The 17,270-nt window shown below is 38.1% G+C and overlaps 1 protein-coding gene across 6 annotated transcripts in view; it reads left to right on the top strand.

Annotated features, from left to right (window-relative positions):
• Positions 1-17,270, top strand: part of LOC121736137 (trithorax group protein osa) — a 132,128-nt gene that overhangs the window by 37,981 nt on the left and 76,877 nt on the right. For all 6 annotated transcript variants that reach the window (XM_042127210.1, XM_042127209.1, XM_042127208.1 and 3 more), the window contains exons 3-4: positions 1,445-1,585; positions 13,881-13,943. In XM_042127210.1, coding sequence (XP_041983144.1) covers positions 1,445-1,585; positions 13,881-13,943 — 204 coding nt within the window. The remainder of the gene's footprint in view (positions 1-1,444; positions 1,586-13,880; positions 13,944-17,270) is intronic.

Genomic DNA, 17,270 nt, shown 5'->3' with positions numbered 1-17,270 from the left:
GCGGATATTGAGTCAGGGCCAAGGGTACGGCGATAAATAGTGCTCCAATTTAGCGCGAACAGCCGATACGTGTTGCGAGGTTTGTACACTGGATGCCCTGAATTATACACTAGTTTAACGAGTATTAGAAATTAGAATAGCTAGTTAGTGGTAGGTAGAGCGAATCAAATGTTTTCTTCTTTTAAAATCTGTTACATTTAGGCTTGAACCGCTGGATCTATTTGGAGATGTTTATGGGCTTGGGTTACCAAAAAGAAACATTGAATGGCGTCAAAATGTACGGCTACCATGCTATAAATTATGTTGGGGTCTTCATCTAGTATATTCTAGAACAAAAATTGCAAATTACAAGCATATCTTTTGATATGTTTAGTGTTACCATATCCAAAGATCATACAAATAGGACAAGAGTTCCGTTTGTGTGCCTACTAAGACTTTCCGGTAGTTAAGTTAAAGCACAGAAGTTAAAGACTAAGGGCCTGTTTCACCGCTTCCTGATAAGGCTATCCACCACTTAATTTGACAGATGGAGTATGGAAAATCTGTCAAATAACCCTATCGGGCACCTTATCAGGAAGCGGTGAAACCGGCCATAACTGTTTTGAGATCATTTTGTACTGATTTTTTTTCTAATCAACTGTTCAACTGTTCATCAAATGTTTTGTAGTAAGACCGTACATCTGTATTCTCTATTAACTATTAACCATAAATATTACTATATTGTATGTATGAGAAGTATATCCATCTACTTTGCCTTCTTCTGGCTATCGCTGCTGCTTCTGCATCATTTGTAAGCTGTTTTCACCAAGCCCATGCAGTGTGCCATCTACATTACGGCTGGCTGATATATCGCGTCTCCCGAGTCCCGACGGACTTGTAACGTGTGTGTCGCATTAATTATAACACGCACAGATACCATGTTGTAAATAATTGAACATAACTCACACAGACGCAAATTAACATTTGCCGTTTTGGACACGGTTATTAGTTTAATACGTTAAGCTCATTAGTACATTGTGGAGGTGCGTCAAATATGCGTATTTTGGACGATATACTTGTATGCCCCTTGGGCATCGTGATGTATTTTAATTCAACGTTTAGCGTCTATCTGCGCCGGGTCCTCACAGGATCTTCGAAACAGCCAATTGACAGATTTTTAGAGTTTTGACCATTCGTTTTTTGACCAGGCGTTGAATTTGTTTTCCACTTGTCTTGGTCGATCAGACGTTAAATTGAATTCAGTTTCGTTGACGTTGCTCTAACATATTCTGAGGATACCATGGTCACCTGCCTGTAAATCAATTTTTCTCATGGTAAACTCTACAATTGCAAGCAAGCAAGGCGAAGTAAGAGCTGAGGCAAAATATGCCTCAGCTCTTACTTCGCTTTGCTCTTTTTCTTCTTACCTTATTCAGTGTAACTAAAGAACGTGCTTCTTCCGCAGGGTTACGAGAGGGGCGGGTCCCCGCAGCCGTCGCATCCGCCGGGCGCCCCGAGCCCCGGGGCCAGCGCGCCCGGCGGTCACTCGCCCACTCAGGACGCGCAGCACCCCCATCTGCCGCCGGGAAGTCAGCCCCCGCACCAGGTATGTGATGGAGTTTGTTGGTTAGTTACATACGGTACAAACCAAAGTGATAATACGCTGAAAGTATGACTTTTTGAAAGAAACCCTCCAAGTTACTCTTACGACGCTCCTACTTTCACAGTTAACTCTACATATTTAGGGACTCATACACCTGATCCTGAGTCCCTCCCCGATTTCCGTGACTGGTGTCTTTTTTTATTGAAGCCTGGCCAGCTACGCGAGAGTAAATGTTTATAAATCCTAAGTGGGCGTTCAGTTATACACGGGAGAACTATCTCTACCTTTACTCTCATACTCGGTAACGGATGACTGATGACTTGATGAGTGATGAGATCAGGAGCAACTTTTTACATGTCTTTCTTGTCAATAATTAATTAGATCATCAGCCTGCATAGTTTTATCCAAACTTGGAAACGACATTTTTCTTTTTGGAAACGACATACACTTGACTTCAACCCACGGTACTCTTGACTCGGAGAGTCAAGAAGTTAGAAGAGTCAGGCTTTTATCCTTTGGACCAAAGAGGCGTTATCCATCATAATGATATTATTGACATTCATTAATGATAATATTGTTAAGGAATTAAGTGCAGAACAGGCCAATCCCATTTTCGAAATACAAAACGAGTTGCACGATCGAGGTTTGGGAAAATGTCGCGTTTTAAAAGCAAGTTACACGCCGTGTTTAACGTTAATTACATTATTTGCTCCGGTTTTATTTCGGAAGACATATTAAATGGTGGCGGTGCCGCTCGGAGGCGGTTCGCAGAGGAAATTTTCGATAAGTCCAGTTAAGTCGGTCTGTTTCTCACGCGGACGGCTCTTATCGGGACTGGGTGTTTAGGCAAGTTGTATTCGATGCAGGAAGTTGGTATCAATATGTATTGGTGATAGAGTTTAGACTTTAGACTAGGCTGTATATTAGAGCTTTTTTCTGTGGAACCTTGAGGTAAAATTACAAAATATCATGTTTTATAAAATACATAATTAAATGTTGCGAATTGCCTAAATGTCTTAAGTAAAAGTGCTCATACATTTTTTAATCCTTATTTCACTGACGAAATTATCGAATCCAATTTGACTAAGAGCCCCGTTGCGCTAAATATACGTCCGCCAGCAAAACTCCAATGTATTTTACTGTGGGTATTTGGATATTTTCGATGCGTCATTTTGTCATTGAAAATACAGATTCAGATTTATTTTTAGTGTCTTGTATGTCGATTCCTAATTCCTATAAGGATTTTTTGTTATAAAATGTAGTTCCGACCTTTCCATATTGGTCCATCACATGGCGAACAAAAACAAATGATTACGTACGTGTAGAAGGGCATTATGTGCGTCTATGATTGTCCTAGATCAGTCTTTCCCAAAATGGGCGATAACGCCCCCTTGTGCGCGCTGGAGGTCTAAAGGGTGTAACACCGCTCGGTGTGGGACCCAGAAAAAAATGGGGGCGTTTGTGTAGAGGCTTGGGGGTGATTTCATCTGGATCACTGACCTCTATAATACACTGGACAGGCGATCGCTATCAATAAAATGTTCCTATTTGAAAGTCGCCATATTGGCGCTGATTGCTATGTGAAAGCAGTAGTGAGTGTACTTGGAACTACTATTTTGCAAATGGCGGTTGTCATTTTCTATGTAATTAGTTCACAGTACGCTCACCGCGGCGCTTCAAATCGGCACAAAAAATAGCTGTCATTTTGTACGGCATAGCCTGTCCAGTGTATTATATTGGTCAGTGATCTGGATGCATTTTAAATTGAGATAATGGGGGCGCTAAATCATCTTTTTTTCGCAAAGTGGGCATGGGGGCACTAAAACATATTTTTTCGCAAAGTGGGCAGTAGGCAAAATAAGTTTAGGAACCCCTGTCCTAGATAGACGTCGTCTGTGCCTACTTAGACATAGACAGCTTCGTCATCATAGTTATGAGTTATCTGCGATGGTCCAATGTAGAGGGGCTTTAGGATTATTATGAAATGCTCTATGTATCGTAATATCTAATATAGAATCTCAATTGTTCGTATAAATTTCGGCGTCAATACGTTATAGTTTATACCAGGGGTTCCCAATCTTTTTCAGCCTGCGGCGCAGTAACACGTAAAATATTTTGTCACGGGCGCCCTACTCTACCTAGCTATTAGAAAACATAAATAAACACCTTTAATGATTATTATAGTTAGGTTAAGCAGGTAAATAGTAATTTAGCAAATATTTAATCATCTACCTGCTTTACATAATTAATATTATGATTTTATTTTATAATATAATTGTGGTTTCGGATAATGATGGATCGACTCAAGGTGCGCGACGCCCCTTTTGCCTTTCAGCGCACAGTTTGGGAACCCCTGGTTTATACCTACAGTTAACGGTAAAATTATAATTTGATGCATTCAAGTGACCCCGAGCACTCTGAGCAGTGAGCACGTGGGACGGCATTTACATAATTCATCACTATAAAAGAACTGCTCATTATTTAGTAGCGAGCGGTCAATGACTTTTCACACGAAATCCGAGTTTTACGCGCGAAATGTTATATTTATAGGCGATAGCGGGGGAGCGTTGTTATTTTATATGGAAATCTGCGGCGTTAACGAAATTGCGCCCCCGCGCGCTCATTTCCACCTTTATGTCGACCGCGTAAGGTTCAATATAGAGGATCGGAGGTAAAATAATTTTGAACGGGACTGCATGTAATCCAAAAGTCGGATGCGGCCCCACTAGCTGTGAACTTTAGTGTTACGGTCGGCACTTCGGCAGTAGCGCCCGGTGCCGAATGTAGGCAATTTTTTAAAATTACCTCCCACCGACATAACTATTTCAATAAGCCGTATAATATATCCGAACTGAGCGCCGACTTTTACTTTCTATGGAGCTTTGTTTTTATAGCGGGTGGTTGGAAGGGGTTTTATGTGCTCGTTCTGTAGTTTGTTTTAATGTGTTAATAAATAATAATGTGTGAATACATAACCTTGCCTGGGTAGAGAGGAACAAATGTAGGAAAATTGTTTCATTTCCGGCCAAACAATTGACTAGGATATTGCCTAAACTTTCACCAAGCCTACTAATAAAAATATTTACCAAGCAAATATACAAGGTCTGCTTGTTTTCGACTGGTACTTTGGAAAAGTTACATGGCAGACAAAAACAGGGAACATTGAATCTCGCTGCCTAAATAATATCTTTATTAGTAAATAGTAGCTGGTAACAGACATTAAAAAATCGTCCTTATATACTACTAGACAACGCCAAAATTCAGAAAAATCCGTTCAGTGATTGAAGCGTGAAGAGGTAACAGACACAGTTTCGCATTTATAATATTAATTATGGTAGTATCAAGTATGGATTGTCTACCGATGATGCTCAAGTTCATAATCAAGTTTGGAACGATTCAACAGAACCTAGACCTACATTACCCCATCCCGCGTTAATAAACCATGGCATGGTCCTTCGAAGCCCAAGCCGCTAATGTTAGTGACTGCGGAATATGATTAATGACTTGGTAATGCCGCCTAGGTGGTCTGTTTTGACTTTTGGCACTGATCCTTTTATGATTCTCTGTTATTATTATTAACAGCAGCTGTTTTGAGCCTTCTAAAAATGTTGAGTAGGCAAAACTGCCAGGGAAGTTGATTCATAGGCAGATGGCGTAGGGTACCTATGTCAAACCCAGCCGACAGGTTGCGACTAGCTGATATTGAATTGATATAACCCGACCAAATAGCGCAGGTCTGTCGTCTATGAATCAATTTTTTCGATGGTGCACTAAAAATTGTATTGATCGAGTATGCAGAGTATAAATACCGAAAGAAACATCCTTAATTGAATATCTATTTTTAATTTTTATTGGTGCTCAATCAACATAATTTGCAAGTTACTCGTGAGTCGTGATTATTTACATTTTATTTTTATTTCACTCAAATTATTTAAAATTAAATATTCATTTGGCATGGCATTTAATTAGCTAGAAATATAAAAAAATAAGCACCATATTTATTGCGTGCTTAATAAAACCAATTAATTATATTTATAGCTTCTCATTAATTGTACTAGCTACACAAAGTATAAAAATAAAATAAACTGTTCTATAAAATTGTAGAGTATCACTTCTCTCTTCATGTATATGTATAATCATGTTAATCTACACTTGTGACTCACAATAAAAGCATAAATTAATATTATTATATGACTTACATTTCTTTCATATCCATGTCATATTAATTTATATAATATGTGTATCATATTTAAATAAAAGTCTAAAATATATGTATATTATAAAAGTATTAAATATATTTCCGTTGTCTGGTACCTGTAACACAAGTCCTTCAGGTACTTAGCACGGGGCCAAACCGACGTGGTGTGAAGCGTCCATAGATATTATATTATTATATCCATATCCATACTAATATTATATATGCGAAAGTGTGTATGTCTATCTGTTACTTCTTCAGGCTTAAACAGCTGAACCGATTTTTCTGGGTATGGAAACACTTTGAGTCCTGGGAAAGGACATTTAATACTTTTTATTCTGGAAAATTGTACGGTTCCCACGCGATAGACGAATTTTGGCGCAACGGAGTTGCGGGCATCATCTAGTGACCAGACATAATATAATGTAACAAACTAAGACGTGATACTTTAGGGTGTGTTCCTTGTAGAGAGTTCACTGTAAAAGTAGCAGCGCTGAAAGATTAACTTTATTTTTGTAATTTCTATGGGCAAGCGCTCTAGCTTCCCATACAAAAGTGAAAAAAAATCGCTCTTTCAGTGCTGCTATTTTCTCAGTGAACTCTGTACGGGGCACACTGAAGTATTTTCACTTAGTTTGTTACTCCTTGTATAAAGGATGTAACAAAACTAAGTGATAGTACTTTAGGGTGTGTATGTGTTCCTTGTAGAGAGTTCACTGTGAAAGTAACATCAATGAAAGACTAAATTTTTTTTCACTTTTGTATGGGGAAACTGGAAACTCGTGACGCTCAAGCGCTTGCCCATACAAGAGTGAAAAAAAAATTTCGTCTTTCATTTTTTACTACTGCTACTTTCACAGTGAACTCTCTATAAGGAACACAACACACCCTAAAGTATTATTATTTAGTTTTGTTACACCTTGTATATATGTTTTAATTAAAATTCTAAATTCTAATTAAAAAAACTAAATTCATAATTTTCAAAAATACCTATTACCTACACCAGTATTCCCCAACCTTTTTTTCATGCGGGCCACAAACATGTTTTGGTTTTGGTGTCGCGGGCCACAACAAAATTTTTTTAGTGTTTAAAAAATAACATTCTTCAAAATTAATGATTTAATAGTAGAAAAAATTTTACGACTCACGTAGACTACGTTATTTTGCCGGTGGGCGTGAATTTCAAAATTGTTTAACATCACGCGGGCCATAAATACAGTCCCGGCGGACCGCATGCGGCCCGCGGGCCGCGGGTTGGGGATAGCGGACCCACACCGTACACGGTATAAAATGCTAGTCTAAGCAGTGGGGTCTGTACTCTGTCAGCGCTGTCGTGTTGAGTGGTTTGTCGTGTTCCGCGCAGCGCCGCCCTGTTCACCATAACCGGTATCCATCCTGCCGATTGCGCTTAATAACTACATCCAAATTGAAATATTAAAGCTTAAAATATGATAGAGGCATGCTTTGCTACTCTACAAATTCCCTCTACAAATTCCACTACTGGGTCTTTTGTGTCGCCACTCGCCAGGATCGACAGCAGTATGTAAGCCACGGAAACCCTTCGGTATAGTCTCATGAAGCACAATAAGCACGATAAAGCTGGTTTCAGACCCGCTAAAACGCACCTAATAATTCCTCCAAACGTGTTAGGCTGTTAGCCCATGATATGCCGACGCCTGCGAAATGTCGCCAGAATATTATCAAAAGTTCATAGGTCCAATACTCGTACCTGCGATCTTTTTTCGTCGATATTCGTGGTATGAGAATTAGGGGCCAATATGGAATTGAACTTGTCGTTCGTCGGAACTCGGAAGTGTCCTTGACTCGTCAGTCGTCATAGTGCCGCAGTTGGAGGGACGTATTCGAACGTAGTCGAAGTGTTTTTGGCACGGCCGTTTGGCTTCATTTACATACACTACTAACTGCCCCATTTTATTGGGCGCACGTGGTTTCATTGCTGTATGTATGTACCTACTTACTATTTTACAACTGTTTGTATAAAACTTCGCTCTGCACTATTGGGAAAAATGGAGGGGTACGATTTTTGATAAAAATTTTTTAAGCCGCTTTAAATTAATAGTAATTAATATTTGTGCGCCAGGACCCGAAATATAATAATTAGGACAGTTACAACTTACAATGTTAATCCTTCGATCATGGATTCTTGGAAATCTATTGTTATTCTATAGTGTCTCGCTCACCGGTGAGCTTAAATTGGGCTTGATGGGTTAATTAATCAAATGTCACAAGTATGTTAATGATTTAAAGAAACGTTGGCGACAAAGTAGCGTCCACGTTTATTTTTATCTCTGACAAGACCTTTATTATAAAGGCATTAAGATCATTTTCGTGGAAACTCCAAGGGAACTATACAGTAAATAACAGCGGTAATATGGGTTTAGGGGTTCAAAAATTAAACGTCAGTCAGCTATCACGCGGCCGACGAGCTGGAACACGGCGGGAGACGGGACCCACGGACGATTTACGGATCAAATTAAAAGTAGACTCCCCTCCCAAGCCCAACTCGACTCTACTGCCACAAAAACTTCCATTACCAAGTAATTTTGTTCACAACAATGCTAACCTTATCACATTGGAATTCAACATCGTTAAAGTGTTGCATAATTTTAACATAATGTCGCGAGACAGCTGAGTCGCCTAATGGCTATACGCGTATACCGTATGTAACATCATGCGAATACATTCGAATCTAAATCCCCATATACGTCACGTCGCCCCGTGCGATGCGAAGCTCCGATCCCACACAAAACTGTCGGCGACGCGAGGTTAATACTCTAGGATGTCGGAGAGAATTTTGAGAGTCAAGGGCCATTCCGGCGTCGTGATCGCTCGAGAGTCGTACGGTCGAAATGAAACGTCGTATCTTATTTTATGATTAGCGGCTCGAAAGCGCTTTGTAATTTTGTTAGTTCCGCCTTTCTGGTGCTGGGGGCGAGTACGGCGAGTGGAGATCGATGCCGGCGCTGCGTGCGAGTGCGAGCGGGAGCGCGCACCGCGAGTGTCCTCCGTCTCCCTCGCTCGAACCGCCTACCGGGCAGCCATGTTGCGCTCGACCTGCGCTCGCCCGACCGACCGCCATTGTACCGTTCTAGCTAGCGATGTTCTCAGACTTCGCCCGATGTTATTGTTTACGTTTTTATCGCTGCAGCTCCCCGATCCACGGAATCTAATTGCAGCCTTCCCCGCCTCGCTCCAAACTCGATCTTATCTGCGCGGCAATTAGTCTCGGCATCGTTAAAATATATTATCGGCCGAGGAGCGTACGTGAAAAATTTGATATCGCCCAACAAAAATAGAGAACGACGGTCGATGAGATATTCGTCGACGGACAGGCACGTGGTGAACGCCGAACGTACAGTCTCGGCTCCGGAATTAAAATGTCAGACGTGCGGCAGCAGGCGAGTGGGGGCGCTGGGGGGCGCCGGCGGGGGCGGAGGGGGGAGTTATTAATAACCATAAGCCGGCAGACGCACGAACGTCCAGAGGGGCCGGCCAGCGCTCGCCGCTCGCCGAGCGGTAATGAGGAATCACTAATAATTATATTTTAATGGACTCCACTACCGAAGTAACATTAATTACGCCGCGCTAAATGGCCACACTCCCAATAACAAATCGATTGGCAATCGACTTATTAAGCTCTAGCCTTTGACCCTCGCGCGTTTTGATGTTATTAGAGACCCTTATAGGCAGTGGAATTGACATAACCAATACTTAAACTTGGACGTCTCTACTTCGATCGTTTAATGGGTTTCCTAGCATTCAATGTTTACAGACAGAGCGCGGGGGTTGCATAAGACAGCTCTACCCATTCGCTCTATCTGAGGCGCCCTCCATATATAATTTAACTGTCCGGCGAAATAGTTGAGTGCGGCTTTGCTACTTTGTAACTTTGTGACCAAACGGTACCTACCTGGCCATTTCATTACTTTACCTTTGTAAAGTATAGGAAGGTAAAGTTCTGTACCGGCTTATTATTTTTAATTATACTAGCTGTTCCCGTAGTTTCGCCCGCGTGAAATTGTATACTTGGCAATTGTTAGCATACATAGTTGATCCCCTATTTTAGGCTTGGGGGAGAATTTGAAAATTTCCTTCTTAGTGAGTGTTGCTCACTAAGAAGGAAAGCCTTTAAAATAAATTCAGTTAGTAAATAATAATAATTAACTTTAAGTGTTTTCCTATGATTAATAATGATGACCTATTAAAATAAAGGGCATATTGCACGAAGTGCCCTTTTTTTAATTGACAACTTTTTGTACCCCTTTTACTCGTCGACGTCGGCCGCGGGCCGACGAATTAACATTGTCCAATTAAACAATTAAAATATCACCGCAGAGTTATTTGTCGAAGATCCCCCCGATTAACTTGCCCTTTAGCCAAGACCTTCTCTTTATCGCTTTATAGAATCCCCGATCAAAATGTATGGATTTGACAAAAGCGTTCTTTAGTATGAAGTTGACGTTCGATTCGTCTTATGTCAATTCCATACATTTTGATCGGCGATTCTATAAAGAAGCGATAAAGAAAACGTCTTGGCTACAGGCTCTGTTTATCTTTTCTCCGATCGCAGAAGGACTTCTCGACGTTCTCTGGGAAATATGTGTATCCTCGACGGATAATAAATCGAGATTTTATGATGGCGGTGTGTGGGGACTGCGCAGGTCGTTCACCCTCGGTTACCGTGTCAGTGTTATGACGTCTATTTCAAGTTTATGCGGTTGATAATAATTGCGGTGATTTCCTCAATGTATTTATAAAGTCGTCGTTGTTGGATTTGATCAGATGTTTGCTCTTTGCCTTGGAGCTCCGCGGTAGGCGAGAGTCAAAGTTGGTAACCATAGATTCTTGGATGTAGGAAACTAAATTGCACCCAGTATGAAACTTTCAGTTTTGAGTAAAATTTTAAGCTTAAACTTGCTGTCCCGGCAAACGTTTCTTTGCCATATAAAGTATTTCGCCCATATTATTTTATTGAAGTGACTAAATAAGTATGTCACCATGGCAACGTCCATCGCTATCCCGTCGCACAAACAATGGTCGCCGTCAGTCTCGAGTTGTAATAATTTACTATTATTTATTCAACAAATGCACTTATCAACTACTAACTAATAAGTACCCAGTAGCCGATTCTCAGACCCACTTGAATATGCATATAAAATTTTGTTAAAATAAGTAAAGCCGTTAAAAAATGTTAGGCCGCGTAGTCCTACGCGGCCTAACATTGTGACACGAGAATTTTGTATACATACATATAAGAATATATAACCAATAAGGAAAACTTAAAATCTCGCACGGTTTCCTTTATATATATATATATATATATATTATGATCTAGTTAGATGGTTTTCCTTTAGGTACGCCTGCGAGTGAAAATCCGCCTGCCACAACCTAGGCAGAGAAACGAAATAAAATATTGTCTAGTTTAAAATATTATTTTTAATTACAACCGTAACACTTTTCAAGTTATGAACGAGCTAAACATTTCGCGTAGTACTCGTAACGTTTTCTGCCGTATTTAAACAAAATTGACGTTCTCTTTAACGAGCGTTCGCGCTGCAATTGCTCTTTCATTAAGCAACTTTTCCTCGATTTAATCTAGTCATTCTAGCTTTAGACTTACTAACCTTTATGTCGACTACATAAGGTTCAAAGTTCCAAATAAAATAACGCTGAACGGGCTAAAACTAGTGGTGACTTTGTCGCGTCCGTGTTTTCGTAGTGAGTTTCCAGGCGGGGATACTCATAACAAACTGCGAAATACTTTAAATTCCTACCGACTTGGCTGGAGCTGAAGTTGGGTACGGTCAGCAAAATAATAGGTACTAATGGTGGGTTTCATTTAATTATGTTTAAGCTCTTAAGCAGTAGATATATGTGTCAAGAACTTGAAAGATTGATAGCAATCCCATAAAATTTGTGTGATAAAAGATCACGTTGTCTTCAGCTGGTTTAGCATAATGACACAACTCATATTACGATAGAATGGGGAAAGCGACAGATTTAGGGACGAAATTATTTTCTTTGTCAATGTATCTATTATTTTGTAAAAATAAACTTTTTGAGATAAAAAAAAGAAACTGGCAATTGGCCCACCCCACCACTGACTGCAACTACTGCATCGCCAGTAGGCGATAAACACTTTCCATGCTGGCTAGTGGCTGGCTAGTGGCTATGCCGTAGTTTTGTACACGGTACAAGTGCAGGGACGTAGGGAATTGCGATAAATGATGACGCCACCCCCGCTAACCCCCGCCAGCCCCCTGGGGGCGCGGGAATGCACTCGAATTTGTAGACACTGGCTCCGCGCCCCCGCTTTGTACCGGTACAAACAATTAACAATATAAACTTACACGTTATTAAATGTGTTGTATAATTTGTACCTTTTATATCTGTTGTCCTTTTGTTGTGGTTGTTTTGCATATATATATATATATATATATATATATATATTTTTTGTTGCTTTTTTTGGAAGTTGTGGACACGTGTTGATATAACAAAAACAACATTAATACCCTTGTTGTTGTTTTATCAGCTTATCTATCGAAGGCCGTAGCTGTTAACGACTTACGCCTCCGTGGTCCAGTGGTTAAGAGCGTGACTCTTGACTCGGAGGTCGTGGGTTCGATTACCGCGTTGGAAACATGTTTTTTCCAAGTTTGGTTAGGACAATGCAGGGTGATCACCTGATTGTCTGACGCATGGATCAGCGTCGGACGGGCATGTAAAAAGTCGGTCCTGCGCATGATCTCTCGCCAGTCGTGTATAAATATCTAATTAACCAAATTGTATTTTCTAAAGTCCCTCTCAGTTACCTTTATGTATGTATAATGTAGCATGCAAAATAGACGTCAGTTATAAATTTTTATTAATACATTCACAGGTGAATATGCCCCCTACACGTAATCCCTTGTAATGGTCCACCATAGTCCATAGGCAAGCACAAACACATCGCATAAGGGAAATATACCTGAAAATACCATACAAATTTGACATTAGCTCATTAATAGGCAAGCATACAATGCTACTGTTTCTGAAAAAAAAAACAAAATTTCCAATGCACGAACAGCAACACAAAGGCACCAATCATACAATTTGGTATTGAATTTTTCATCCGCTAAGCACGTAGACGTAGTGCGCGCCCGACAAAGTAAAATTAGTGTGTTTTGAACATTCCCAACTGTTGTTGTCGACTGTTTTTGCCGTTCGCAATTGTACATATGCCATATTTATTGCTGGTCCGGCCTTCTTTTTTCGTTATTGCTGTTTTATAGAGACTTGGCTATAATTTTCTTTTGGCTTTACCCGCGACCGACACTTAACATTACCTATTGTAGTGTGATGACTGATGAGTGATGACTGATGGGGAATAAATTAATATGTATTACTTTTCAATTATCATCTCTAATAACGTATATTATCTTCTATTTAACCCATCAATCCCCAAGCGGCAGCCGGCTGCCACATAACAATTGAAAATCTATTGTGTCTGCGATACCCACGAATCACGATGGAGGTGCTACGAAGTATGTACGTATGTATTTTTAATAAAATTTCAAATTACGTATGGAATTACGTATGTTAATTTAAAGTCTTGAGTATATACAATTTTGGTAATTGGTATGGATGGTTCCCCAAAGGGAATTTTTGATGGTGTCAAGTTTCAAGATAACCAAGGTTCACAAACCTTTAGCACGTCTCGGGCTGAATGCACTTAAGTCCCTGATAACGGATTATAAAACTCGAATGACCAATAAACCTAAACGCTCGCGGACCTGATAAGGCTTTATGGTATAAACAGCGGTGGTATAAACCACTGAATGTTGGTTTTTCGCTTCTCCGGACCTTTTATATATTGGATTTTATTTAAAAGTACGATAATTTAAGATGTTTACTTCTTTTATTAACCGACTTCCAAAAAGGAAGAGATTATGTTCGACTTTTTACCACCATTTTTTTGCCATTTTGTAGTAGAAATACAGAGGTTCGAGAAAAAAACGAAGCTGCATTAATGTAGAGTTGGGACTTGGGGTACTTTTGTGAAGAGTGACAGTTTTTTTTTAATTTTTATTTCTTTTGTTTCAGGGTTACTCACAACAACCGCGACCACCTCAGCCGTCCACGCCAAACGCCCATGAACAAGATTCGGTAAGTTTTTGCCTTTATTTTCATACATAACTTTGGTATCCATTTAATTTTAAGTAGGTATGGATAGGGAAAAACTACATTTAGGGAACTCTCATAAGGGAAAACTCATAAGAAATAATAGGACTCATTATAAGTGAAACATTTTGTCAGCTGTTTGAATTAGTTTGATTAAAATACTTATCTGCAATATAAGTAGCGTACCAACGAAAAAAAGTTTCATAATGTGGTTTGCAAATTCGATCCGCAAAATGTGTTGTACAGAACGTGTATGAGGCCCGTCGTTACTGCTAATCATAAACGTCTTCATCGGAGCGCATATGGCGGGCGAGAATAACCGAGTTTCACTTGTCTGTTTGAGTATACAGTGACTTCATTCGCTGTAATGTACCGTCAGTATTGACCGCGTGAAGCGCGCGTTTTGTTATGTTCAATCGTACTACTTAGTTGACGGTAGACTCGAGAAGGAGCGGTTAAGCCGCTTATGTAGCGACTAAACCGCTATTAATTTTTTTTCCCTCAAAACACAAATTTTCTATTCTGCCATGACAGTTGTAAAACTTATTAATGAAACAGCTAATCCTTATAGCTATACGCAATGAAATGACTGATTAATAAAATATTAACAGCCTATTCATTTTCATAATAAACAGTCGCCCATTTGTAATTAAACTTTATGTAATTTAAATTGTGAAGAGTTTTGTGGCTATTATTATTGGAGCTCGATAATTATAGAGCATAAAGAGATTGATGTTTCACAAATTATTACCGTAATAACTAATAAGTAATAACTAATAACTTTAGTAAATAAACGCTACGATATTATTTAAAAATATAATTAACTACAACTACTTACATAAATTACCCGCCCTTTTTTCTGACATACAATATGTAAATACTTATAATACAATAGTACGTTCTTTTAAAACGTTTTTACACTCGTTTAAAATATTTAAAACGTTTTTAAAAACGCTCGGAAGTTAAGTATTCATAGACTATATCTTGAAAAATCAGACTATGTTTGCCCGACATCGACAGTCGATTGAAAATGAATAAATTAAACATCCGTTATATTTGCTTTGGACAAGGGCATTTTCAAAAAAATGTGTACCCCTGGTTTTTACCTTGTCCCTTGACTTCGCTACAGATTATTTGTAAAAAATTACATACTAACATTTTGTAATTTTAATGTAGGGGCATAAACAAGTTGTTTTTTATTAAAATACATTCACGTTTGTATAAAATTTTATTTAGTTTGAGATTTATAAGGGTTTTTAAGTACCGAAACCTATTAAATTCACCTGTCCCCTTCCCAGAAGTTGTAACAAAATCTTTAATAACTATTTTTTTTCTTAAAGTAAGTTACTTAAAAAACATATGTTAGATTCCTAAATACTTAATGTATCAATTGAATGTCTTGTTATTGAAAAATCTAACATAATTTAACTACAAATTAATTAAAATTATAATCATGAAAAAGCAACCCGACCGGAATGTTCGGTTTAGTGACCGTTTTTTTTTAGTTTTATAAACATACTACAAAAATATTTTCGGCACTAAATGATAGCACTATATTTCATTGTACATCGAGAAACTTCAATTTAAATTTAGTAGTTAAAAATCTGCTACAAGACGCGGACGCAGGTTGGATGGTTCTTCAGGAACGGTTTATTTGTTCAGATAAGTGACCATATTTTGTAAGCATTATTATACTTTCTCCAACTGTTTCTACTGTTGACACGTTGCAAATTTAGCTTAGTATTTAGTATAAAAAATGAAATTGTGATAACTATTATCGGTTATTTACAAACACTTTAAAAGTAAAAGAAAGTAATATTACGTGACTTCCGACTTGTGACTTTTCGTATGGTCACATATAATGGAACGGACAAGTCACAACAGGCGGAAAGCATAAGGCTTAGTTCACATTTTAAATAAATTATTTTTTTATTCACAGATTTTATTAAGAAAATTGAAGATTTTTAAACTGGTACGATTAACGTACAAATATATTTTTTATTACTTATGTGTTAAGGTGACGCCGCGTTAAAGTAAAAAACCGTTTTGGATATGTTTTAGATTGCTAGTTTTCTATGAAAGCCCGGCCCGGCCTTTCACAGAAAACAAGCAATGGAACAGCAAAAAATGGAAAGGGCGTAAGCGACAAAATAGTTTTGTCGCGTAATTTAAAAACCATAAATACATTTCATATAAGCTATGGGCAAATTAAAGTGTATGCTTGAACCAAGCCATGTACAAATTTGGAAGCTTAAATCACTCTGTTGGAAAAATAGGAATCCTTTTTTTTTTACACAGGTCTATTTGATTGATTATTCTGTGTTATAAAAGTTGACCAATCGTGTTATGCTATGGGTAAATCAAAGACAAAGACATGATAAATACTGACAATGAACTTTAATTTCTTAGCTTTAGTCATTGAAAAATCGATATCGCTACAGACAAATTATCAAGGCGTCGCCTTTACTTAACAATAACAAATATTTAAAATTTAAGTACCTAAAAGTTTTATTTTTTAAATAATTTTGATTTTATTTCCACTACTTTTCTATCAGTAAAGTTGAAAATCATTTTGTGTCGTTGATATTTGCAGATTTATAATAACTAGACATCAGATTATATGCATTTGCATACTTGCATATGCAAATGCATATAATGTCACTTTTTAGGCGATAGTGCATATTTTGGCAATTTTTCGTTGATAGTGCATATTTCGGTAGTTTAACTTCCATGGGCATTAAGATTGCAATCGGAAAATGTTGGTAGAAAATTATTATTGGCGTATAATAAATAAATAAAAAGTCTTTATTTCAAGAAATTAAAAATCCTGGATTTTATGAAATTATAAAAATTGGCGCTTTTATTAATGTCACTACCGGAAAAGTCTTAATAAATTTTAATATTAAGTGACTTTTGACTGTGCATATTTTGTGCATATTTCTACCATTTTTCGTGCATATTTGCATGGATATTTCGGCACTTTGATCGTGCATATAATCCGATGTCATTTATAACTTAGGAATTCGTAGACATGTGAACACATCTTTATGATTATGAGATGTTCGTCCCTCTAATTATTGAAGTTAAATCTATGAAATCATAGAATTTTTTACTTTTATAAGTAGTGCAACAATAAAAATGTTTAAATAAAAGGTTTTTGTGTTATAAAAACTCCTTTAAATATGTTAAATATTACTTACTCATGTAAAAAAATGAAAAATAACCTAGTGGTTGGGTCACATAGTCACACTATGGATTAAAAATAATTGCTACTCTTGTTGATCCTTGAAATTATCTAAATTTTTTTTAATA

The sequence above is a fragment of the Aricia agestis genome, chromosome 18 (assembly GCF_905147365.1).
Source record: "Aricia agestis chromosome 18, ilAriAges1.1, whole genome shotgun sequence".
Taxonomy (NCBI): Eukaryota; Metazoa; Arthropoda; class Insecta; order Lepidoptera; family Lycaenidae; genus Aricia; species Aricia agestis.
The sequence above is the reverse complement of the archived record's forward strand: the minus strand, read 5'-3'. Positions and strand labels throughout refer to the sequence as shown.